Source organism: Passer domesticus, chromosome 1, assembly GCF_036417665.1.
Source record: "Passer domesticus isolate bPasDom1 chromosome 1, bPasDom1.hap1, whole genome shotgun sequence".
NCBI lineage: Eukaryota > Metazoa > Chordata > Aves > Passeriformes > Passeridae > Passer > Passer domesticus.
This window is the reverse complement of record NC_087474.1, coordinates 144,107,794-144,135,089: the sequence shown is the minus strand read 5'-3', so window position 1 is coordinate 144,135,089 and position 27,296 is coordinate 144,107,794. Positions and strand designations below refer to the sequence as shown.

Sequence of the window (27,296 nt, the reverse complement as noted above, 5' to 3'; positions counted from 1 at the left end):
AGAGTTGCATAGTTTACCTGAACTGCTGGCAGAAAGGAACTGACATTTGCCAAATTAAAAGATTTCAGCTGTAAGGTTAAGTAATTTCAAGTTTACTTAAGGAGAAGACTGAAAGCTTTGCTGGTTGGCTGATGAAGCAGTGAGCTTAGCTGCTGAATAAAACAAGTAATTCTAGGCAGGAACAGTATCAAGAAAAATATATAGATTGTTGCATGCATTTAATGTTTATTCTGTTTCTGATAATATCAATTTAAATCTCAGATTGACTGATTAAAATTTCATCCTGTGTTGAATGACCACTCTCCTTGATCTATTTAAAAATTTATTTTGAATAAGGCATTATTTTGCATAGTAAATCATTAGAGCTTTTTTTCCAGAGTAAAAGCAGGAGCCTGTTTAAAGGGAAGTATTTTTCCTCTTGATACATATATGTAATCTTCCTTGGCATTGCTGGGATATGCCTGTTCAGTGATAAGAGGACGGAGTAATAGGTCCTAAAAAATGCATTAGGTAGGTCAACAGTCAGTTCTAATTGCATATATTTTATTCATCTCAGAGGACTTTGGGGATTTGGAATAATGCAGCTAAAATTAAAATTTGAAAATTCTTATTAATCTCCTTCACCAATCTAGTAAGAGTGAAAGTAACATGCAGCCTAGCATCAGATGTAGTGTTTACCATACTCAGTTTTATGTATCAATGCCCATTTCCATTACAGTTTCATCAGAAAATATCAGCAACTTTCTTTCCTATGCAGTTGAAGGATATAAAACTGGCCCTGACTTTGAAAAAAGAACTGCTCATATGTGTAAGTTGCTCTACAGAACTACCTCCCCAGCTATGCTTTTTTTACTTCCTACCACATTGTAAAAGGCAAGAAAATAAATAGGGTCTGAAAGTGGGTAGTGTTCAGAGATACCGAAAACAGCTTTCTTAACATAGCTCTGATTCCATACTCTCTTAAACTGTTTTCACACAATGTGAACCAAACCGTGTGTCTTCTTCTGATTTGTCTGTTCCATGCAGCAAGCTTAAAGGAAATGAGATCTGGCTGGTTTCAGCTGGACCATTTCCACAAGAAAAGCAGAATATCCCTGGGGGGAATAAAGCTGTGTTAATAAGCTCTCATTTCACTTGCCAAAGGTAACAGCAGAGAGTTGTCTAGAGAATTTCTAGGTTTAATCTTTTTTCACCTGTTATTGAAAGAGTGACATTACAGCAGCTCTCAGACTATATGAAAGAAAGACAGGCTTCAGACACCTAGGTTGTAAAAGAACCACAACTAGTCCTGAAGGGCACTGCTTTACACTCACCAATGGGAAATATTCAACAGAGTATGTAGCCAGTACCACTGTCATTTGCTGGACTGACTCTTGATCTGCATGAAGGACATGGAGTTTATGATACAGATTATGTCTCATGCTAAATGCAGTTGAATTCACGGCTCAAAACTTGTGTCTTGTACAAAATTTGTCACAGACAAACAGTGATACTGCTAACATTCATTAATTTTAACCCTTGTTTTGATTTATTACTCACAAAGCTTGGATCCATATAAAAACTAAATTTATATTATTATAACTCACCACTTCCCCAGAGACTATTGTATGGCAGATGTCAGCAAAATCATGAATGGTACTGGCAACACGAGCAGTACATCATTATTCAGCAATCGCAACACCAGAACAGAGAACAGTTAAACACAATTTGGTGGTATCTTTCACCCTGTGCACAGTTAAATAGTGGAGAACCTTAAACAAATCATTATCAGCACCATGAAAAGGTATTAAACATGTTGGGCTCCATGCAGCCTCCTGCTCATCAAATTCCTGTGCCACTGAAAACTATGAAGGTGTTCCTGGAGGGAGTTTGCCTAGAAATACCCTAACCAGCATATTTCCTCTGAATGCTTTCCCTCTGTTTTACTACACAAGGACCAAGGGAACCATTTAGATTTTAAGGTCCAAAACAGACTAATATATGAGATAAAAGTATTAAAATATTTGGAAACCCAGTATGTCAGAAATTACAGTAATTAAGAACCAGTTGATTCTGAAGCACTACTTCTGTATGAAGAGATTCGACCCTATTTGAAAAGATAATGGCAAATGTTTGGACCTGCACATCCTGGCTTTTTTGTGTCTATCACAGCATACCAGCTGAAAAAAGTGACTACACAATCGCCATAAAATCATAGTTTTCAATATGAGTAGAGAAAATAAGGAAAACACATTATAAAAGAGTGTGGTTTTTTTAAAAAGAGGTTTTTGTAACAGCTGGCTCTTTTGCTGAAGTAAATTTTTCAACTCCCACAACAGACATACTGGGTTGCAACTCATATTTCAGCATTCCATCAAATTTGGTTTTTGTACCATATCTTGAAACAATGAAATCTGTTTTTTCTGTCAGTGATATCACATCAGGGAAATATGAGCAGAAGCATTGGTAAAGACAGTAGTTCAGACAGATGTCATTAGTGTTCAGTTGTTTCAGATATTCTGACATGACAAAGCAGTATAGTCCCTTTGGTCTGAACCACAGATCTGAACCAGGCAGATATGGTTCTGTCCAACATTGCTAATTCCATGAGCCAAACCACCTTGGAAATGTCTGTGGTTCACATCAGCTGCAGCATTTCACTGGCAGAGTGATTAAGACCAGACCTTGTCTTCTTATAGCAGCTTTTGCTACTACTCTAGGGATATATGAATATGGTTGCTTGAGAGAGTTTGCCAAGGGAATGATAAAATTATGAAAGTTGCTTTAGTTTCCCATGTACAAATGAGCAGGAATGACAAATAGCAGATCATTGAAGAGATCCCCTGAAAATGAAATATGCACCAGTAAAACCTGTTTCTTCTGTCTCTAGTAGTAGAAAAATAAATTCTCTGGTTTTGAGCCTTTCTACTCCTAAAACATTTTTCTCATTTCTTTGAAATGCTCCAGCTTTATGTTGTTGTTAAATTTGAAGATAATTTTCAGAACAGTTTTCTAAAAGTCCTTTTTTAAATAAAAATCTAAATTTACAACTAGCAGGGAAACTACTCAGAATTAAGGTCCTATATCATACACATATCTCCTGTCTAATTGTGATTATGTGAGTTTACAGTATGGAAGTTGTGGACACTACAGAAATTTGTTGGTGATGTCATTTTCCTGCAGTGAGAAGTACATGGAAGAATGAAAAAAACTAAGGGAAAACATACCCTTAACATACAGCTTTCCTCTAGTGTTTTGAAGAAAACACTCTGGTATGAACAGTTGATAATCAGACAAAAAAATTAAGTTTGAAGTGAAATAAATATACCTGTATACAGTAATTATGCCATAAATTACTTAAGTAAACAGAAAAATGAACCTGATCTCTCAAGATCTCATACATGTGCTGGAAATTATGTATCAGAGTATTTTAAGAACAAATTATCAACAGTTTTAATGAGGCTGGGCATTTGAGGCAGTTTTGACTTTGACTAAACAAAGTCAAAACGGGTAGCTAGATTCTTAGAAACACCAGTGAATCTGAAGTAATCACTTGAATCATCATGATGGGAGGGGAGTGTTTTCAGATGTCCCTTCTAATGGAGAAACTATTCCTGAAAAAGTCTTTCTGGCTGATGGAAAGAACTGAAGAGGTTGAGTGAGTAGTTTAATGACTGAGCAGTTAGGGGTCTATTACAGTCAGTAAGGCATCTTGCTGTTCTGAGGTACTTCTCATTGATGCTGTTAAATTGGTGATTTTAATTACTTTTTTAATTATTGTTTTAATTAAATGCTGGCTTATGTGCTATCTGTCAGAGGGACTGCACTCCTGAGTGGCAATCCTGGATTTAAAAAGAGCGATTCCTGAAAGCCTGCTGCATAACAGCAGTTGTTGATAGTTTCAAAGGAAAACTAATTCATAGGTTTGTGTTTATGCACTTAAATTATATTTAAATTTGATTGTTTTAAACAATAAAAAAGAAAATGTCTATGAAAATAAGTATTTTTCTTTATGACACACTTCAAATATACCATTAGAAAGCTAGAAGAGGTATCACAAGTTCATCTAACCCTTCCAGACTACCTCAGGAAAAGCAGCACCACACATCTGCTATTTCTGACAGATCCTTGTCCAGCCAGCTCATTGATGACCTGCAACAGACAACAAATGTGCCTCTTCCACTGCTTCACCAAAGCCTTCATAATGGCTACTCTAGATATCCTTCCTGCTGTTCAACTCCATTACTTCTACACATGTCCAATTCATCCAAGGAGAACAGAGTATATCATCCTTATCTTTGTGAGCAGCCTTTTACATGTCTGAAGGCTATCACAATGCTCACTCCCTTCCACTGTAGATATCCCATTCTGTGTTTTCTTCCTGTGCCCTGACTTCCAAACCCCACCCTTGCTATTCTCCGCTGGATTCTCTCTGATCAGTGTATTTTTTTTGCCAACAGTCACTTAAGCAGATTTCTATGCCAGTAACTGCTGAGTAGAGAGGTTGCTGTGGGTGTTGCAATTCTGCAATATGGTAAGTGTTCAGCTCAGCTTCATTTGAAATATGGATTACCAGTACCCAAAAGATGAAACTCTATGAGATCTCTCTAAAGTAAATGCTAGAAATGTGCATAACTGGACACAGCTGTATGCAACAAGCGACGTGGGATAAAAAGCTGGTGGGACATCACATGATGCTGGTGGCAGGACACAGACAATGCCACATTTTGCATGCTCCACAACTTCCCCTCCTGGGAGGTTCCACTGGAATATCGGCAGCTGCCCACCCTCGCGAGGAGTCAGAGGCAGCAGAAAGCACGAATTTCCAAAGCAAGTATTTGTTAGAAATAATTACTTCATAGGAGAAAAGGAAATATAACGAGGAGGGAGAACTAAATTTTTGCATTGTTGAACTGAGGACCTACAAAGTCAGCACAGGACAGTAACGAAGATACTCCAGAGTATTTTTGAAAACAGGCTGAATGCAGCTCGGTTAAAATAGGCTCGCTCACGCTCATCAATTTAGAGTGCCTTATTTACGCGAGTGACTTCAGACTTGAGCCGTGGGAGCAGTCTGAGGACACGTTACCTGCTCAGAGACACGTTTGGGGTTACATACACCGCTGAGGGCAGGCTTCCGAACCGCCCCGTGAACTGCCTCGGGCAAGTTTGCAAGCGCCGGGCTGTCCCGGAGACAGCCCCGGGCGGGGACAGCGGCGGCACCACCGCACCTGCGGCTGCGGGGCGGGGTCGGCTCGGCCCCGCCCGGCCCAGCCCGGCACATGGCCCGCCATGGAGCGGCGCTGCCCGCGGGTTCGGAGCCGGGCAGCGGGCGGAGGCAGCGGGCCGGGGCGGCACAGCCGGGCGGCGGGCAGGTGAGGCGGGCCGGGGGCGGGCCGGGGCCGGCAGCCCTGCCCAGGCGCTCTGTTGGCGGCGGCTGCCCCGGCGCGGGGCTCGGCTCCGGCCGCAGCAGCCCCGGCCGAAGTGCGAGCGCGGGGCGTGAGGGGACGGGCTGGCCAGCGGCCCCCAGGGCTGCTGTCGGGGCGCTGCCCGGAGTCGCCGCTGAAGCCGGTGTTTCGTGTTGTGTCGTCCCGGTGGGTTTCCCCTGCCTCGACCCTGCGGCTGGAGATGAGCGCTGAAGCGGAGGGGCTGTGGCGGGCGGATGGTGCCGGCGCGGACAGCGCGAGGTGACGCCGCCTCGGGTCCCCCGGCTCCTTCAGCATCCCCGCGGGCGCGGGCGGCGCTGGGCTGTGCAGCACCCGCCTGACCTCCGCCCAGCTCCAGGCACCGCCCGGAGGCAGCGGAGACGGTGCGGTGTCCCTGGGACGATAGCCAGAGGCAACATTCCGAGCCTGGCGGGGCAGCCTTCTCTGCAGCCGTGTTGTGGTTTTGATTCTGGAGAGTGTGGGCTGCTGCTGGCAGCTACAGGATGAAGTCGCCTCCCTGCTGCATGTCTCTTTCTTCCCAAGCATCTTTGGAGGATCCGGGGAGTAGCACATCTCTGGGTTCGCTGGAGTCCAGTGTTTTCTCCAGTGAGGAAGAGCAGGGGCCCTTGCTCCAGAAGGTCATTCCCTCTCTGGACTGCTTTACTATCAATGTAGGAGGCAGTCGCTTTGTGATGTCCCAGCAAACTTTGTCTTGCTACCCTGACACCCGTCTTGGCAAACTGGCAGTAGTGGTTTCTGCTGCCCGGGATGTGGCTTCTGGCCTTCTTGAGCTCTGCGATGATGCCAACCTCGTGGAGAATGAGTATTTCTTTGACCGAAGCTCACAGGCATTTCACTACATCCTGAATTACTACCAGACGGGGAGGCTGCATGTGATGGAGCAGCTTTGTGCACTCTCTTTCCTGCAAGAGATCCAGTACTGGGGCTTGGATGAGCTCAGCATTGATTCCTGCTGCAGAGACCGGTGAGTTGTGGGAAGATGAGGCTTCCTCATCTTGTGGATGGTGGGCTAGATGAGTTCAGCATTGACTTGCATTCAGGGACCCTCAGGTGAGAGGTCTAGCAGTGGGGATAGGTGAGGTAGCAGGAAAAGTTGTGTGAGTTGAGCCCAGAGTGCTCTAGCAGTGGATGGGTGTCAGAAATGGGAGATGTGTTGGTTGAGGTCACAGTTACCATTTGCTGTGGGGAAGATTGCTGGTGAGGTCAAGATAGTGAGACAGTAACAAGGTCTGGGATGTCCTGTAGTGGCTTCAAACTTGGCCTGGAAGCTCAAAATGTTGAAAAGGACAATGGCAGAGATGAAAAGGGTTGTGAAAGGAGAGATGCCCCTTCAATCATTCAGTTTGAGGTTATCATAGAGGGAATAGATGTGGAGTAATGCACAATGCTGTGAGGGTTTGGATCCTGCCCACCTGCACTTTAATTTTGAAGGATTTCCAAATTCAAGCTGGAGAGGCAGAAGGGGGGCTGGTCACCTGCCAGGCTGAGTGTGGGTGGCATGGCTCCAGGAGGAGCCATGAAAGGAAGCATTGCACGTGGATGTGGCAGCTTACAGGGAGGGGGCAGCAACAGCGGGAACATGGCTCACTGGAGACAAATTATAACAGGCAGTTTAGGAACGAGGTGGGTTTTGACTGAACCACCCCCAGGATGTTTCTGTTAATTCTATTTGCAGTTAATTTCCCACCATATTCAATGTTACTGGTTTGGGTTTTTTAGTATTGAAGAATTTTATAAAGAATGTAACTGCTATTTAGCTATAGCAGTTATGTCAAAATTATTAGAAAGAAAGAAGTTATACCATCCCAAAAGGACATTAGAGTTATCCTACCCTAGTATGGCTTAGTTCTTCAGCTGAGAAAAATTGAGCCTAATTTTCATCCCTTTGTTCCTTCTCTGGTAAGTGTAACTAAACGCTCCTACTACTTTAGTGATACATGGAACTACAGACCTTTTTGACATATGCAGGACTGACTGTATTGAAGGCAAAATTGCACAACACCTTTGTCTAAGGTTTGAACTTTGCAGCAGGCAAAAAGAAAGAGATTAAAGAATTTTTTTGTGTGTGTGTATTTCGAGTATGTTTAAGATTGACAAAATTCCACTTTAAATATACTCTTACTCTGACAAAACACTATATATTTACAGTCTGTAAGCTTTACTCAGTACAAATGCTTGTCCACTTTGTGTGAGAACCAATATAACTAAAGAAAGAAGGATGCCTTGTCATCTTGGTGTGTATTGACTAAAGTTCACCCATGAACTGCATGGCTTTAATTATGCCTTCAGCTTTACTATTGCAAATATGGACCAGCGTAATAAAAATGGCATACAATTAAACAAATTGAGAACTGTTTAAAAACAGAGGCTCTAGTTGTGCCAGGATTGCTTCTAAGAATTCATGTTAGTCGTGCCGCAGATCCTACTGTGGTCAACATGATCCATATAAATAAATCGCTATCAGTAAAATTACTCTGCATATAGAATCTGTCACTGATGTGAAATGGGGTAATGGAAGTATATCAGTCAGTGGAAACATGCTGCAGGGGCTCAACAGTAAAAGCCTTATGCTTGATATTAGGGTTTTTTGAGTTTACATAAGGTAAATTTTAATGTGTATTCTTCTGATTTGCATGGTAAATTATAAGACAAGCATCTGCCTATTGGTATTCAAAATCTTTTGGGGGGGTGTTCCTGGGCAGGTATTTCAGGAGGAAGGAGCTGAGTGAAGCCTTAGACATCAAGAAAGATGCAGAAGAACTGGATGCCCAAGAAGAAGAAGAGGATTTTTCTGGTAGCCTCTGTCCCAATGTCAGACAGAAACTTTGGGAAGTTTTGGAAAAGCCTGGCTCCTCTGCAGCAGCCAGGACGTTTGGCACCTTGTCCATGGTTTTTGTTGTTGTGTCAATTGCCAACATGGCCTTGATTTCGGTAGAGCTCAGCTGGCTGGCCCCAGCACTGCTGGATGCCCTAGAGTACCTGTGCATTGCGTGGTTCACAGCGGAGTTTGTCCTGAGGCTCCTGTGTGCACGAGATCGGTGCCGCTTCCTAAGGAGTGTGGCAAACATCATAGACCTCCTTGCTATTTTGCCTTTCTACATCACCCTGCTGGTAGAGAGCCTGTGTGGTGGTGAGAGCTCCCAAGAACTGGAGAATGTGGGGCGCATTGTCCAAGTGCTGAGACTTCTTAGAGCCCTGCGGATGTTGAAGCTGGGAAGACATTCAACAGGTATATTTGGCCATGGCTATGATACTTCTCAATTTCACTGCCTGCAGTAGTTGTCCCTGGGCACAGTCCTCCATTTTGTATGTGCATTGCATGACACAATCTGTTAGCAGTAATGGCTTTTGAAGGTCTTACTTTTGAACGTTATAATTGAGTGGGCCTTCTCTGAAAAATTTTAGCTCTTCATAAAGCTTTGCATTTTGTTTGCATTGAACATGTACATAAACAGACCTCAGTGTTGCATGCTGTAAATCATCCACCAGTCATTCATAGTGTGATAAATTTTAAAATGTATATATGTGTTGATTTTATTAGGGAAGAAGCAGAGATCCTCAGCCCAGACTTTTTGTATGTTCCAAGGCCCACTACTGACAGCTGTCACAGTTTCATTTGTTTAAAAGCATGTGTGAAGAATTATATCATTATTTTGTTCATGTCACAGATCCTGAAAACAATCACAGTGGAGAATGTTTCAAGGAAACTGTTTAAATGCTTTGCAGGTGGTGGGTTGAGGGGCTCTCTGGCCCCATTGAACCCCCTGGTATTCCAGTGGTATGTGGAGCCCATCAGGAGCTGCTTAGGCAGGGGGATCTGGGTGCAGTGCAGAGCAGCAGTGCCAGATTCAAACAGCATTCACCAAGTGGTCTGGGGCCCTTAGTGCCCTGGCACTCGTGACAGATAATGAACAGCAGCAGGGGTGGGGTGGGAGGTGAAATGCATTTCTGTGAACCATCTTGTTTGCTCTCTCTGGTGAAAGGAAGGCATAAAAGTTAACATTTTCTAGTGGGAATTTATCAGAGGATGCTGGAAATTATTGGAAAGTGTTGAATTTCCTCTTGCATTTCCTCTGATTTTATTACTACTTTGTGGCATGTGTATACCTGGCTATATGGAAGAATAAAAAGTGTCTTGGCATTTTCAAAATCATTTGATTATGTACCCACCTAAATCAGTGGAGAATATGGTGCTGAATTTTACAGGAGAAAAGTTCAGCCAACATTAGTAGCTTTTAAAAATTAAATCCTAATAGTAAATCATTATCTCTGTCCTGCAAGATAATTATCTCTGTCTGAAGACAGTGGTGATTGTTCTTGAAAAGCACCCAATGTGCCCCTTCAGGATTTCCAGCCATGAGGCTGGAATGGTTTGATGCCTGTCCATATTTTTGGAGAGCCCTCTCTGTGAACTGGCCCAAATTCAGCAGGAGTTACAGTGTGCTCACAGCAGCAGAATGGTATATTTTTGTTACCACTGAAAGGTAGCAAACCTGACTGCCAGTAGCAGGGAGTAGCTTTGATACTACTCATAATCATAAGTACAATGATAGTGGTTTGGGAAGTATCTTAATCTTACTCTCCACCCTAGATTATGCCTCTGATGCATAACAGTCCCTTAGAAAGCAGCTGAGAGGAAGTTTATAATGATTCAGTCAAGCAATGTGTTAGTTTTGCTTCATTACAAGTTTTGCAGGGTTTGGTAGAGGTTTTTTGCAAAGCTTTTATTCTCTTTTGATGGTAGTTGTAATGTGAATGCCATCCTCTCTGTGTTTTGAAAATAACAAAAAGATTTTATCTCATCAGGGCACTTTTGTGCTGACTAACAAAATGGTCTTCCAAAAGTATGTTGATTCAAGTTAAGTTTCCAGTTTATTGCAATTTACTCTTACAGAGTGAATGTGCTCATTCTGTCACTGTTTTGTGGCTCTATCAACTTGGAATTAGATGTTTCTGATATTTGTATAACTGCTAACTTCAGGTATACATACTTTCCAGGATAGTCTAAACACTTAGGTTTATATATTCTTAAATTAATTATTCAGTATTTACCACAGTTCAGATCATAATATTGAGTGACATAGAATTTAATAGTACTATGTTAGATTAAAGTGAATTAATTACATAAAAATGTAGTATCGTGATCTGGAGATGTGCTGTCTTCTTTTTACTGGAATCAAAATCCCAGTTTCAAGGTACAAGAAGCAACATATGTATCAATTTAAACCACTCGGTGCAGTGTTACCTTCATTGTGTTGCTTCTTTGGTAGGTCTGTTGCTGCCTACTTAGTTCCAGAATGCTAAATCAAATCTGAATGATTTAAATGTAGAAACTCACTGTTCTGATCTCCTGTCTGAAGAAGCGTGTTAATGTGCTTCTAAATGCATCCTTTACCACAGCTCCTAATACAAGATGAGCCCCATATGTGTCATGCATGGAGAGCATCCTCCTTGCACATACCTAGGCAGTCCTGATAAACCTCCGTGTTCAGGGGTGGCTCTTGAAGCTCTTCTTGCTCTCTTGCCTTGGATCTGACAGGTGCCTTCCAGTGAGTCCTCTCCAACTCCTACACTCTCAGACCAGACAGAGCTTCAGACACTGCTCAGTTTCGTGTGGCAAGATATTCAAGAGCAGATTTGTGTCTGGAGACAGCAGCTTCTCTTTCACCAAGGAGTGTTCACAGCCACAAGGAAAACATCTCTGTGGTACTTTGTGAAGCCATAGCAAAGCTGGGATCACAACAGAGCCTGGTCCTTCTGTCAGGGGCAGGGATGAGTGAGGTGAAAAAACATCAGTTATTTTCTTCACTTTCAAGAAATAGCAACTTAACCCTTTCTATGGGACAAGAACAAGAATGAAAATAAGAAATTTAAAAAGTAATTTCTGCCCCTTTGGAAGCTGAAGCCAGGAAGTATGTAAGCTCGGGCTAGACTGGTGTGAGTGTGCAGTTACTTATGCAAAGTATTGTATTTCATCAAGGAACCACTGAGAAATCAATAGCACCTCTGTCCATAAAATGTGTAGCTAGAGGGCAAGACTACCTCTCCGATACAGCAAAATTATGTATTTTAGTAACTTCAAGAACAGAAGAGAACTGAAGCTGCATTTGTCATGTTCTCAGATGCTTCTCAGCTGTTGCCTTCCCCTGGGACCATGTTTTCCGGGAAGCCTTGCTGGTCTCCTCTGGGAAGAACATACAGAGGGACTTGTTGAGGAGAAGGAGGGTATGAGCATCTTACTTGCAAAAGCAATGAGCATGTATTTGAGAGAAGACTGTAGCATATTTAAGGCTGTCATGCCTCTAGAGTCATGAGAAGTTGAAACTTCAGCACTTTTTGTGTCAAAAATTTAGGGTTATTTAAACGCTGTGTAAACTGAAGCTCCTGAATATCAGTTTGTATTGCCAAGTCACTTTGGACAAAAGAGAGATAGAATTTGACCTGCATAGCAGAAATGCTTCCTCTTCCTCCTACCAGGGCTGGGGCTGGTTGCCAGCCTCACACCAACTCTGTTACAGCACCTTAGCACCTTCCAAGCATGAGTAACCAAGCTGTCACACCTCCTGGCAAGGAGTTCTCATGAGAAGCTGTAAGACTTGCTGAGGTGTCTGTGCTGGAACAGCCCTAGTTTGGTCATGTGCCAGGACTCAGAGACATTTTAAAAAGGTACAAAGTAATATAGTAGTATACTTCATACATGTCATTACACCAACTGATTCCCCTTTGAATGAGCTGCAGAATCCAGTAGCTTCTCTGATTCATAGATTTGCCTAGGGATGTCTCCTGACTTCATCTAAACACATGAAGAATAATGTCTTAATTTTAGATGAGTGTACCAGAAGAATAATAAAAGATCAGACCCTGAACAGTTAGAATAACTAACCATAGGAAAAATTAGAATGTCATCGTGATACAAAGAGTCAACAGTTACTGTTCTTTTCCTCCTTATTTTAATCTATTTTATGTGAAATATTTGCTTTTTATTTTAGCTATAGTACTCTCAAGATTCATCATGAGGTACAAACCCTAGCTTTTATACTATTCATTTATGCTTTGAAAATAAATGCTACAGGAATGATTTTAAATTGTAACTTCTTCCTAGCTCACCTGAAAGGACTTACTCTTCTGCCTTGTTTAGTAAGAAGTTTTACAGGGCAGGGGCTCATAGTAGCTTACTTGGAAATGAGAATTTGATCTGAGTCCTTGCAGTTATCACAGAGATTTTGCACTGCTGATATTAGTATTTCCAAAATATGAAGGCAGTCATATTTACAGAGAAAAGATTGCACTGATACATCTTATTCCCCTTGTGTCAAAGATTTAATCTATATCAGTAATAAATGTTCAATATATCATAGGTATAGTAATACAAGGTCTCAGTATGGGTAAGTTCTTTACTGGAGTTTGTAGCAGATAGCATTGGAAGAAAACCCCAGCATTGCCTCCAAATTCTACTATGTACTTCCAGTGTTAGCTGTACATAAAATTTCTAAAACCCATTAGACCTTTGGGGGAAAAGAAAGACACAAAAGCGAGAAATATTAACATCTTATAGTTTGAAACTCCAAAAATCAAATTGCCTGTAATGCTAACTAGCACATGAAGTCTGCAAGCAGAGGCAGAGCCTCAGTAAGCTGTTTTGCAAACACTAGTTTAGTGAGAAGTATACCCATGAAGGGTAATTCATAAGCATTATGTTTTTCTCATTTATTAGAGAAAGCATCTCACCTTTTTAAAGAATAGTAATAAAAACTAATCCAAAGTAATTCAAAAGATAATTTTAGTCTCCTATGTGTCTCAGCTGAATTGGTACCCTGTTATCTTCTTTCTTTCTTTATGTGTGCAATATTTATCTATTGCACTATTTTTGGATTTACTTTTCTGCTTGCTTTGCTTCCTGCGGTCAGGCCTTGAAGCAGTAGCTCTAACAGGAATATAGGGGGTTATGGAGAGTGGTCCCGAACTCCCTGTGCAGCTCATTGGCAAAAGGACTGATGCAGTACATAGTCAATTAACAGGATTCCATGCTTGCATTGAGCTATATTGAGTTTGGCACAAGTGCAGCTGTTACTGGAAGACTGTATTTGTTCTGATGTCTCCAGATACAAGGTAGGGATAGGGCTTGGGGGGAGGGAAGAAGGGTCAAAGAGAGTTTGTGAAAACTATAAAAGGATTGAAAACAGTCCTTAAAGAAAAAGTTATTGAGTGGACTGAACTGGGGTCTAAGTACTCACATAGCAACACAAATTTGGTAACTAAGGGCTCCTTGGTCCAAGAGAAAAATAGGACAGTGGCTGGAAAACAGAGGCTTGGCACATTCAGTCTCCAAGTATATATATTTTTGTGTGTTTTTAAGTAGTTTAGAGTGGTGCTAGATCTTCTTTTACAGCCAATTAGTAAATCATTATAGTTTATTTTGTCTAAAATATATGTGTACATTGTTCAGATGATAAGTATTGAAAAGAATTCCTATACTGTGTATAAGGAAATTTCGATGATGTCAGATGTTCAGTCTGATGCTGTGATCTATTTCTGTAAATCACTTTTTCCCAGCTTCTGTTTAGAGCAGCACCTCTTTTTAGCCTACCAGGGTCAGTGCCTCATTAGACCAGCAGAAGTGCTGGTGAGAGATATGGTGGTCAGAGATCATTATGAGCATGGTGACCATGAAATTAGAGTGTTTTCAATTCATGGTGAAGTGAGGAAAGAGGTCAACAAAACCTCTCACATGGATTTCCAGCAGGCAGGATTTGGCCTGTTCAGGAGACTGGTTCAGAGAGTCCCTTGGGAAACACCCCTTAAAAACAGAAGGCTCCAGAATGGCTGGACATACTTTTGAAAGAAATCTTAAAGGCTCAGGAGCAGGCGGTACCTATGTGCCTAAAGATAAGCCAAGGAGGAAGTAGAGCAACCTGGATGAACAGGTAGCTTCTGCCAGAATCCAGAGAAGAGAAAAGAGTTTATGATTTTTGGAAGAAAGAGAGGAGCTCAGGAAGAGTACAAGGATTTTGTTAGGTCATGTAGAGAGGAAATCAGAAAAGCAAAAGCTCAGCTAGAATTCAATCTGGCTACGTGTAAAAGGCAGTAAAAAGTAGGTTTATAAATACATTAACAACAAAAGGAGGGGCAAGGAATATCTCTGTTCTTTATTGGTTGCAGGCGGGGGGTAACATTATTACCAAAGATGAGGCAGGGGCTGGGGTACTTAATATCTTCTTGCCTCATTGTTTAACAAAGAGAGTGGATATCCTCATGGCACCCAGGCCCCTGAGCTGGTAGGCAGGGATGGGAAGTAGAATAGACCCCCTGCAATCCAACAGGATGTAGTTAGTCACCTGCTGTGCCACTTAGACACTCACAGGTCTATGGGGCCACATGGGATTCATCCTGGGGTGATGAGGGAGTTGGCAGGAAACCTTGTCACAATGCTTGCCATCATTTATGATTGGCCTTCGTCAACCAGGGAGCTGGAAGTTAGCAAATGGAATGCCCACCTACAAGAATGGTCAGAAGGAGAATCCAGGGAACCACAGCCCTCACCTTGGTGCTGGGGAAGATTATGGAGAAGATGATCTTGAGTATGATCACATGGCATGTACAGGACACCCAGGGGATCAGGCCCAGCTGCGGACTGTAGGTTTAGGAAAGGACAGTTCAGCCGAGGCTTGATCATCCTGGTCTTTTGTGACTACATCACCTGCCTAGTGGATCAGGGAAAGGTTATGAATGTTGTCTACCTGGACTTCAGTAAAATCTCTGACACTGTCTCTCACAGCATTCTACTGGAGAAACTGGAGACCCGTGGCCTGAACAGATGCACTCTTTGCTGGAGTGAAAACTGGCCCTGGGGTGTATGGTGCCACATCCAGTTGGTGACAGTGACTAGTGGAGTCCCAAAGGCTCAGTATTGGGGCCAGACCTGTGTAATATCTTTACTGATGATCTGAATGAGGGAATTGGGTTGTACCCTTTAGTCAGTTTGTAGACAACACTAAGTTGGGTGGAGGAGTTGATCTGCTGGAGGATATAGGAGGGTTCTGCAAAATGATCTGGACAGGCTGAGACAAACAGTATGAGATTCATTAAAGCCAAGTGATGGGTTCTGCACTTGTGTCACAGCAACCCCTGTTTCAGTTCAAATGAACTGAAGGGGGAAGAGCAGCTGAGGGAACAGCAGCTGAAAGCTGCCCAGTGGAAAAGGATCTGGGTGTGATCAGCCAGCTGTGCCCAAGTGTCCTCAAAGGCCAGTGGCCTCGTGGCCATTGGTAGTGTGGCCAAATGGACTATTTATCATCCTGTACTCAGCACTGGGAAGCCTCAAATCCTGTATCCAATTCTGGACCACTCACTATAAGAAAGACATTGAGGTGCTGGAGCATGTCCAGAGAAGGGCAATGAAACTGGTGAGGATCAAGAGAGTCAATCATATGAGTGGCTGAGGGATCTGGGGTTGTTCAACCAGGGGAAAAGGAGGCTCAGGGGGAACCTTATTGCTCTCTACAACTACCTGAAAGGAGGGTGTACCCAGGTGGGGTCAGCCTCTCCTCCCAGGCATCAAGCAATAAGAAAAGAGAAAACAGCCTCAGGCTGTGCCAGTGAGGTTCAGGTTGGATGTCAAGAAGAATTTCTTCATGGAAAGGGTGGTTAAGCATTGAAATGGGCTGCCCAGGGAAGTGACGGAGTCACAGTCCTGGAAGTGTTCATGAAACAACTGGATGCGTCACTTAGTGCTATGGTTTAGTTTACAAGCTGGTGTTCAGTTAAAGGTTGGATTCTATGACCTTGAAGGTCTTCTCTAATCTTACTGGGTATGTGATTGTCAAGACATGTTCACCCGCATTCAAATAAAATATAAAGCAGTCAGCCTTTAAGTAAGAAATGTTTTGCAAAGATATAATGACTGCTACATGAATCAACCTACTAACAGCATTTCTTATCTTTCAGGCTTGCGGTCTCTTGGGATGACTATTGCTCAGTGCTATGAGGAGGTTGGCCTTCTGCTTCTTTTCCTCTCTGTAGGAATCTCTATATTTTCCACTGTGGAGTACTTTGTTGAACAAGGTGTGCCAGGCACAACCTTCACAAGTGTACCTGGTGCTTGGTGGTGGGCAACAACTTCCATGACAACAGTTGGTTATGGTGACATTAGACCAGACACTACCATTGGTAAGGTAGTAGCCTTTATGTGTATACTATCAGGAATACTGGTTTTGGCTTTGCCAATAGCTATAATAAATGACCGTTTTTCTGCCTGTTATTTTACACTGAAGATAAAAGAAGCTGCTCTTCGGCAGCGTGAAGCTTTAAAGAAACTCATGAAGAACTCGTCCAGTGATTCAAATATCAATGTTAATTTGCGAGACATATACGCACGCAGTGTCATGGACATGTTGCGGTTAAAAAGCAGAGAGAGAGCAAGTACAAGGAGCAGTGGTGCAGATGAATTTTGGTTTTGACTTTGGGTGCGATAATTTTTGGGTTTGGCTTTGAACTTATTTAATCTTGTGTAGCACATAGACGACTTCAGAAATTTAGTATTAAGTATCTCTTTTTTATTATTTGCCACACAGTGTGTTTGCTTTTCCAGGTGGAGTTTTACTTACTTGGACAGATTGAAATATTTATTGTATACAAAAGGCAGAATTCATAACATGGAATCTCTCAAGAAACTCTCAAACCTGCTTTCAGAACTGGATCATGATAGATGAGATGGGAAATAATGGATCCATGAAAGTAAAACAATGATGCAAGCATTTGTCTAATCTAAATCCCTGCCAATGTATCATAATAAAGTTTTGGTGAAAATTGCCACAGTGTTTTGAATTTTTAACATCTGGTTTTTGTACTTGCACTTGAAGAACAAAAGTCAAAGTCATTTAGGAAAACTGAAAAGGGAAGTCTAAGAAAGTAAAATATTGAATAAATTTAGGATGACATTCCTATAACTAGCTTAATCTTGATCCCCTTTCTTATCCCCATCTTCTACCCTATTTGCATGAAAAAAGTTATTCTGGGGTAGCGTGAGGGTTGGAGGGAGGGAGGAGGGGGAGAGTTTGGAATTTCCACATTTGCAGAGAAGCAAAGGGCTACCAGATATATAATGGGTATTAGGAGATAGGTGGAAGTATCAAGGAGATGCGAGATCTATAGCAAAGTACAAAACAGCCATTAAAAAAGTGCCATAATATAGAACATCACCTGTAGTTGCTTCAGAAGTAGCAGGAGCTAATGCAGCCTTTGCAATATGGAAATAATTTACAAACTTAGTTTAAACTGTGCCTTCTCTATATGTTTTGATTCCCATGACTTATTTGTGTAGTTAAGCAGTTTTTGTGCTCAAGTAAAGACACCATTGGAGAACAGGAGAAGCAGAAATTGTAAAAGATAACAAGCTAGTGATTTCTCTGTCTCCCACTGAAATTGTAGGTATTCCAAGTAAACCAGACTTTTTAAAAGTTAATTAATTATCTTCACTGATACATTATTAGAAAAATGCTTTATTAAAATATTTTGTTTCAAAGGAAAAATGAGCACTTGTTGGACTGAATGCTTTATGTTGTCATCAAGGTAAAAAACTAAAATAATCAAAGGTATTTTTGGTCCAGTTTCCCAGCACCCACCTCTCCAGTGGTCCAATACCATTCTTAGCAAGTAAAACTTTTCTTTATTATGATTTCACTAATCTAGACTATGACATTGCCATAGAATGCATATAACTGAGCTAGTACATTTAATTTAAAATTTCACAAACCTTTCATATTTCACATTTCTTTTGGGCAATATACACACTAAAAAGATACATCTATTAACTGTGTATTATTAAGCTTTATCTATTTATGTACATCAAAGGCTTAAACTGCATTTGAGCATACATGAATGGGTCAAATAACCCAATTGAAAATAAACATTGAATAATACTTGTTTTGAAATAAGAGTGTGTTTTTCTGTCATTCCCTGTAAATAATGGTGTAAACATAATCCAGCAACCAAGATTTTCAAGGCATCTTGATGCAAATTGGGCAGGATTTTGCACGATACTTCTGATCTGTCAGCTGGCATCAGTGAGCATTTTGATTTGGGACCAGTGCTGCGCACGTAACTGTCACAAGAGTCAGAAGGAAGATAAATGCTGGACACCACCAGAGATTGCCTAGGTGTGAAAATATGTAGGTCATCTTCATGGTCTGTGGTAAACAGAGAGCAACTGTATTATCACAGTGTTCTCCTCTTCCCAGATACTCTATGAATGCACCACAAAACTCCCTGTGATGTCCAGGAGACAAAATTAATTCTGTAGGGGAAGGTCTGGTGCAGCCCACTCTAGGTTATTATTTCATAGCTCTTTAGAGCAGGAAGTCTCTCAGGCTGCACAAATTGTACAGTCTGTTTCTCATTCAAAAGTCATTCTAATTATAGAGAATTAGGAAGAAGCTTTCATTGTGGGAAGGCTGTTTTGTAATGTCTTTTGTGCTGTCTTGTACAGCATCTGATCTGTGTTTGAGAAAGGAAATGCAGTCAGATAGCTGATTGATTCTCTTTAGGGAAAGGCTGCTTTATTGCATCCTGAGCTTTTCATGACAGACTCGAAAGAATGAGAGAAATATTCTGGGATGTATTCATTGATTCACTCCTTTGACCATCTCTGGAGATAGTTTCCTAGAAATGCCCATGGGACAAACATGCTCAGGCTTTTCAAGTAGCTGCTTTGGCCTCTGTTTTCTGACCTCTTGATTTTAAGTTCAGTCTCCCAAGCAGAGATTGTCAATCATGTTGTTTACACAGAACAGTTATCTATCACTTTATGGGCTGAGATTAGCAAATCTTTTTAGAGAGGAAGGCCAGTTCTGATTTCAGCTCTTACAGACAGAAGGACCAGAGCATTCATACTGAGAAACACACAGTACAGGACATCACAACTCTAAAAAAATGAAGGTACACAATGTATGTGCTACCACAGATTTGGGAAATAGCTCAGCCACCACTAAGGCACCAAATTAAGAATGTAACTTTGCTATCTTTAGAATATCACACTAAAGACAAGAAGCTACCTTTTGTCCTCACTTCTGTTCTGCCATCCTGCAGCAGACTTGGCAGACATGATTAGTAACATTGGCTGAAAATTGAGTATTTTAGCTCTAAACACCAAGTATTTTCACAAACTGACATCAAGGGTTGTAGCTGCAGCAGATAGAAAGAAGCCCTGCAATTATCTTGGTTCCCTAGTACAAAAATTAATAGAGAAAATTATAGAAATATATAGAACACTTGGAGTAGAAGAGGATCTTAAAGATCATGTAGCACAAACCCCCTTGGTGTAGGCAGGGACACCTTCCACTTGACCAGATTGCTCAAAGTCCCATCCAGTCTGACCTTGAACACATCTAGGGATGGCACATCCACAGTTTCTCTAGGTGTGTGTGTGTGTGTTGAAACAAGTAGGCAGGTGGGACAGCCACAAAGTCACTGTTAGAATACAAAGAGTTTGTTTATTCCTGTTCCCTTGCTTTCAGGGGGACCCTAAAAGCAGCACCTGAGCAAAGGTTCATAAAGAAGATGCAGGCACCTTTAAGCTTTGTCCATGCTAGAGAATCACTGGCCTGCTCTTCACTCAGGCTGTGAGGTCACTTGATTGATTTACAGTCCTCCTTGACAGTTTGATTCATACCTTCCAACACTGGGCAACTTTACCACCTTAGAGTGAAGAATTTCTTCCTAAAATGTAATCTAAACCAACGTCTTTCAGTTTAAAGCCATTCCCCCTTGTCCTGTCACTACATGCTCTTGCAAAAAGTTCCTCTTTAGCCTTCCTGTAGGGGTACAAACTAAAATGTAGACAAACATTCAGAAAATCTTTCATATTTGTTTATAGATGCTTAGGGACAGCTTTTCCTTTGGGCCACTATAATCCAAACCCACCAAAATTTTTTAAACTTTACTAAAATTGTTGTCATTGTTACGTTGAAGAAAGGCAACAGTCTCCTGGGTCACATTAGGCAGAGCATTGCCAGGAGGTCAAGGGAAATAGTCCTCCTCCTCAACCTGATGAGACAGATCTGGGTGATGTGTCCAGTGCTGGGCACCCCAGCACAAGAAAACAGGGACAGATTACTGGGGGTACTCCAGCAACATAGTGGAGGGCCAGGTTGCAGAGACCAGCACATCAGAAAACCCTTTTGTCCAGGAGGGGCAGGTGTGCTGCTAGCTGTGGGGGAGGGATTCATTAATTCTGGGGTGTTTTAGAAAGGTATTTAGAAGTTCATGTCTGCTAGTATTCTACATGTTACTTCTTGTAGTGATTTTGATCTTGAATGCATACTTCAATGATCACTTTAATTAATGTGTTGTTAGTAAGCTAATAAACCACTTCAAACTTTATTTTATATTAACTATATAAATTGAACAATTTTTCCTTCAGAGAGGAATTTTGCTGGTCAAGTCTGAGCTTATGATACTGCACATGGCAAATATGGTTGAGAACAAAAAGGAGCAAAAAGGAAAGGAGAAAGTTAAGAGGTCTTTTGTAAAGTAATTTAAGTTTTCTGACATAGCTAAGTCTTTTCATTTTGTTACGATTGATGAGTGACATATTTTTCTTGTTTGCTACAGCATTGTCCTCTCAAAGCTCCATTGAAGTATCCATACATAAACACAGCTTTAGCAGGAAACACTGTTGAGATGCTCACCATCCAAACTGTGCTGGAGCAGCTGTTGCTGATGTCTCCAGACACAGCTGCCTGTGCTCTCCCCACACAGCCTCACTGCAAAAAGGGTAGAGCAGGCTGTAGTCACACCCCTGATTGCAAACAGGGGTCTTCAGGGTTCTGAGTTCTTGAAGAGGTCATTCACCAAAGTGTCAGGCTGGAGTTAATTATGTCTCTAAGACTGAAATGCCTTATTAAATTACAACCTCTTGTCAATAAAGGGTTTTTTTTGAGAGAGAGAGTTTTAATGAGTCCTGTAATAATTGTAGTTTTTCTTTTTATATAAACACAAATACTAGAAGTCACATACATCTCCAGACAAATGCACAGCTGCCACAGACTCTGTTTGTATGCATTTAAATTTGGTAAATAGTGAGATTGACCTAATGATTGGTCAGTAACTGAAGTAATTCCTTTATAAAATGGGTTTTAATTAAACACTAAGCTGAACAATTTACTTATAATTACTTTGTTGGTGTTTGTTATGTATGAAATAGAATATTTTCTAAAAAAAAAACCAAAACATGACCCTGATATATAGGGCTGGCACTTCTGCTAGAGAATGGCACTGTTAGCTGAAGAACAGTCCATTTTGCCTGTGCCTCTTATTTGCATTGTTGAAAAGCCTGAGCAGACACATCCCACAGAAAAACGGGAGGGAAATTTTGTGCAAGTGGGTTTTGCCTGCTGGCCTATTATCCTATTTTTACATGAATCAAAAATAATCTAAACTTACAACAAAAATCTGAACTTACAACCTATTTAAAGGTATTTGGAGTACTATTACATGTTTTATGTTGCATTTATGCTTTACAGACACCAGGAGCTTCTTTATCTGGGGTGAGGATAAGGAAGGGATCCCATCTAATGTCATAAAAACAAGCCCAACACTAGTCATTGTAAACCTCAGTTGTTCCCAGTCTTTCTCAGACCCCCAAGAAACAGCTGGTGGGATGGATTTACAACATACAAAATAATCTAGAACAGCCTAAAGTTAGGTTGGGTCTTATAAGAAGTCTACAGTTGTGTTCATCTAAGATTATGTGAAATGCCCATTATGATGTGAAAAAAACTAGGCCTTTGTAACAGCTTCTGCAAGTTAAATCCTCTTCCTTGTCAAGAAAAGAAAGACCATGCAGATGTAAGATTTTCTCTAATTATCCTCAATTCTGTACAGCTTTCAATAAAATGAAAAGTGCTTGTAAGTCACGTAGTATTACTGTGTGGTCCTGCACGCTGTGACAGACATTTCATTTCCTATGGCTTACTCACAAAGGCAGTTCTATTTGCAACTCTCCAGCAGAGATGGATCCTGGAAAATGGCTGAAGTGTGCATAACTCTCACTACCTAATGCATGAACAAGTTTCTCAGTAGAACTTGAAAAGCAGTTCAGAAAAACCTCTTGCAATTGCCATAAAAACAAGCACAGTGAATTGATTTGTCCTAAACACATTTTTCAACACAATAAAAAAGGCAACTGGCTTGGACATAGTTATAAGTTAACTAATGAATTCACTCTTTACAGATTTCTGAATTGTAACTCTCAGCCTGAGGTATGAAATATATTATGCAATTCAGATGTCAAATTATGGAAAAGCATTCCAAGATGAACATGTCTTTGTTTAAGAACTGCTGTCCAGTGAAGCAACATCCATAAACTCTTAGCTTCTTTTGTCCTAAACCAGCAACATCATCACAACCTTTGGAAACTGCCAGAATTACAGGCTCCGTGCAATCACTCCATAGCTGTTCTGATGTGTGTTAGATGCTGCAGTGATAAAAGTTAGTACTACTGAAACCATGAACAGACAGATTAAGCCATTATTAGTGCTGAAAATACAAGAAGAAAAATAAAGAAGGTAGAACAGGAAAGAGAAAATTAATTTCAATTTAAATTAGTTTTAATTTAAAATAAGAATTTTACATTCTTCAGCTGAGATTTACCAGTGTCTTTTTGTGACTGACCTTGTGTGTTTTAGTCTTCATATTTTTCATAAAGAAAAGAAGAACATATCGTTTACTGCAGAGGAAGAAATTCTTTTCAGCTCATTAACTGACATGCATCATAGGTCCATACCACAAATTAGATCACATACTAATAAATCATACCTCATCCTACCATTCATCCCTGTATATCATGCACACCTCTGCTCTGAACCATGTGTAAGCACACGCCTTCATATGTGCCTTGTTCTTCTGTAGATCAACATAAACCCCATCTTTTTGTAAGAAGTAAATGCTGAGTTAAAAGAATAAGATCAGATTTAATCTATTTACAGTTTCTGCTATTTTTTATTTCTGCTGTCAGTTCTCATTTAACTTTCCCATCTTCTGTTCCTGGCAGGAATTGACAAAAAACAGGCGGAAGAATTGCCAATCACAGCCTTTCACTGTCAAAATGTAGATAAACCTACCTCACAGACCTGTGTTCTGCTTCCCTATACTAGAAACAAAATCCAAGTCAAAAGAAGGGAGTATGATGTGTTTTCCCCAGGTGAAAGGATGGCCTTGATTAGGAGCCCAGGAAACCACAGTTTTTCAAATTACTGGAAGCTGTGTGCTTATAGCTGGTCAAAACTGACTCCTCATTAACACAGCTGTTTATATCAATAGAAAACTAGACTTCAGTAACAAATAAAGAAGGAATACATTCTGAGAAAATACCTGTCCCCTGAGTTTAGACATTTCATAGAATTGGTACCGCAAAGCCACCTGAGAGGCCTGATCTCATTGTGCAAGCGTTGCACTAAGTCAAAACACAGCCTTTTCCTAAAGACCCTTCCACCCAATTGTGTTGCACAAAACAAACCCTGTATTCAAACTGAGAGTGTAAAGGAGAAAAGCTTGTCCTAAAGCCTTCATAGGGATTAATTGTAGGAATAATGTGACATGTCCCCCTTGGCAAGTGTACTGATGTCATGGAATTACAAGAAGCCCACTTCCCAGCCAAAACTCTCTTATAAGAGGCTTTGTTGTGTGAAAGTTGCATATGTGGTTCAGCCACAAAAGGGACCAAAACCAACATCCAAATTATGGCCTCTGTTATGCAGACTCACTCTTTCAATATGAAGATTAATCCAGTTTGCTTCTGCCAAGCATCACAATGGAATTACTGGCAGGCTGAGCTAACAAAATGCCACTGGCCAGCACTACAACACAGAGGCTGCATTATGCTGCAAATGCTCCCATCAGCTGTCCAGCAGATGTGACAAAACACAAGCCAAAATTTAGAAAAAGGGAAAGGAAAAGCACTTCTGCTCATCTCTAACCAAGATTTCAGTCCTGGTTAGAGCTAGTTCAGTCCTGGTTCAGAACTAGTGAATTTCTCTATCAATTATTTAATGTACTTAAAAGTCAAAGCTAGATTAAGCAAAATAATTATTGCAAAATTGATGGGTATAATTTATACAGTATTTTTCTGCATTAAGAATGTTATTTTCCAATGACATTTCAGTATTTCAATAACAATTGCTTTCATTTCCTATCACAAATATCATCACAAACTGTGGGTCTGTTTCCAGGTGGTGGGTAGAGACTTTTACTTATTCATGGTAGGCTTCCATTCACATTATCTTTTCAGTTTCTGAAGATGAAATGTGCTTTTCTCACCTGTATTTTCACATCTCACATCAGAGCCACCTCTGCCAGGGAGACATGTTCCTTCAGAGAACCACATTGGAATGATGTTTTCTGTGGTGCAGTAATATGTGTAATAAGCAGGAGAACACAGTGCAGGTGTAATAACAGGAGAGTCACACAGGTGCCAGTTTCAGAAGCAGAAGATGCTCTATGGAGAGCAGAAAGCTTCAGCTTTTGACATGCAATCCAAATCCAGTCTGTGAAATAAAACCAAGTGGTCATTAAATAACACCAGTGAAATGGAGTCCCACAGGTCATGCAGGCAGAAGAAACTGCTCTGCACATCAGAGCTTTGTCTCCAGCTCGCCTATTCCTCATTTTTCCCCAGCCAGCCCCCAAAACTGTGGAAGAGGGCACCTGTAGCTAGGAGGACCTATTCAATACCACTGAACTAGCCCAGGGAACAAACATGCTAGAATTTGAATGTGTTAAGCGATAAAGCATTATTTGCAAATTCAATTCTAAACAGTGCAATGTGCTTTCATTTTCCAGGCAGTTTCATTTCCTCACCTTCCCGTGTAGAGGTGTCCAATTAGCAAGGTAAAATATAATCTGCTCATTAAAGGAAATATTTTAGCAAAGACATTTAAGAACCTCAGTAAGGCAGGAAAGATGAAAATGCATTATAGTTGGGTAATGGTAAAAATAATTGAAAGAAAAAAATAAAATCTTAAAAGACTGAAGTGTAGTTTGAGACTAGGCTAAGGGACGCAAAAAAAGTCAGAAACTATAGAAGAGATACAACAAGTCCAGAATATGAAATCCAGGTTTAGATGATAGATGTTTCCAATTATCCAGCATGCAACAACTCCTATGCAAGCTACTAACATTTTTGAGTTTCACTTCATTCTGTACTCTGGGCAAGCCTTAGACATTTGATCATGTCAGATTCTGGTTTGCCACTATAGGTGTGTAAACTCAAACACTTGAAAATTTTGATATATCTGCACAAGATCTGGCTTTGAGTGAGAGAAATAGCACTGTAGCTGATGCTGTCTGTCCTTTTGAAAACTGAATAATTAATAATCCTTCACACTTTAAAAAGTCTTTTCCCCCCCCCTTTCCTGAATAAGAGGATCTGAAGCATTTGTTTAAAACACAAAACATACTGAACACTCAGACGCATTGCAGCAACATGTTAAATCTCTGCCAGGTTCACCTCCTCCATTCCCACTTCAGTGCGTATAGAACAGGCACTGAAAGGCTCCTGAAGAACATTGGAGAAAGAACATTTTTTTCCTTTGGGGCAAATTTTGTACCAGGGAAAAAGCTTAGTGGGAGGTTTGCTTTAGATACCTGAGAAGTGTTGGTATCTGCCACGCAGTCCCAGCATTATGATAAGGGAATGAGAGTAAAAGAAAATAAAGTATTATATTAGTGAACCAGCTGGTTGTTTCTGACATGAGTTTAATGCCGTGTAGCCCAGACAGAAAGGACAGGGACACCACAAGAGTGGCAATTAGCTTTATTTATTGGTTCCATTCCCCACCTCCAGAAACCAATTTAAGGCCAGGGATTGTAGCATGCAAAATGTATCTCCCATGCATCTCAAGCTATATAAAAATGACAAGCATAATCCTGTCCTTCCAAGGAGGAGGGTAGCAATGGCCAGCATTCATGGTCAAAATGTCTTTGGAGGACCAGCAGCAACTGCTGCAAGGGGCCTTAATCCATAGATTACCCTGCCTAGCAGGATGCTTAGCAGCAAGGTTTATATCCCTTCCAGATGCTGCAGAAAGGTTTCAGAGCTACAACCCAGATCTGAGAAAGTGATAGGATTCTGGGGAAGGTACCATTGCTGCTGAACCTCAGTTTCTGATTCAATAAGTGTGTTGACACTTGATGTTTTTGGAGTCAGACCAAACAAACCATGGCTCAAGAAGAAGGGCAGCAGGTCTGCAACTTGTAGAGGGCCCTTTCGTGCAGCATCTCAGACCTGCTCTGGGGCCTGGCAGTGGAGAGACAACTCCATCAGTGCAGCTGTGCAGCTGTGGGTAGGTTGCAGAGATGCCAGTGACCATCTGATTGAGCTGATGTTTTTCCTCCCCTCCTCTTTTTCATCCTATCTCCCTTCCCTTCCCTTCCCTTCCCTTCCCTTCCCTTCCCTTCCCTTCCCTTCCCTTCCCTTCCCTTCCCTTCCCTTCCCTTCCCTTCCCTTCCCTTCCCTTCCCTTCCCTTCCCTTCCCTTCCCTTCCCTTCCCTTCCCTTCCCTTCCCTTCCCTTCCCTTCCCTTCCCTTCCCTTCCCTTCCCTTTTTTCTAATTTGGAATCAGTTTCTCTCCCATACACAGAAAGGCAATGCTGGGGACTTCCTATAAGTCCATTCCTATTTTGTTGGGCTGTGTGCTCAGAAAACTATGGAATATTTTGTAAACAAGCAATCAGAGTCTGCTTGAAAACCACTTGTGCTGCCGGAAGGATTCAGTCCCCATCACAGTATTCATGTGATGCCATCACCACAGCAACCAAGCCTGTAAACAGTGCTGGTGATCATGGCTAACTCACCAGTACTTGGTTTCGAGATTAGAAA

General features: G+C 41.3%; 1 protein-coding gene across 1 annotated transcript; it reads left to right on the top strand.

Moving 5' to 3' along the window:
* The first annotated feature begins 5,800 nt into the window (after positions 1-5,800).
* On the top strand, positions 5,801-17,235 carry KCNV1 (potassium voltage-gated channel modifier subfamily V member 1). The gene is made up of 3 exons (XM_064394894.1): positions 5,801-6,390; positions 8,129-8,655; positions 16,371-17,235. Exons 1-3 carry the CDS (start codon positions 5,909-5,911, stop codon positions 16,880-16,882), a joined length of 1,521 nt encoding a protein of 506 aa, XP_064250964.1. The 5' UTR covers positions 5,801-5,908; the 3' UTR covers positions 16,883-17,235.
* The last annotated feature ends 10,061 nt before the right edge of the window (positions 17,236-27,296 follow it).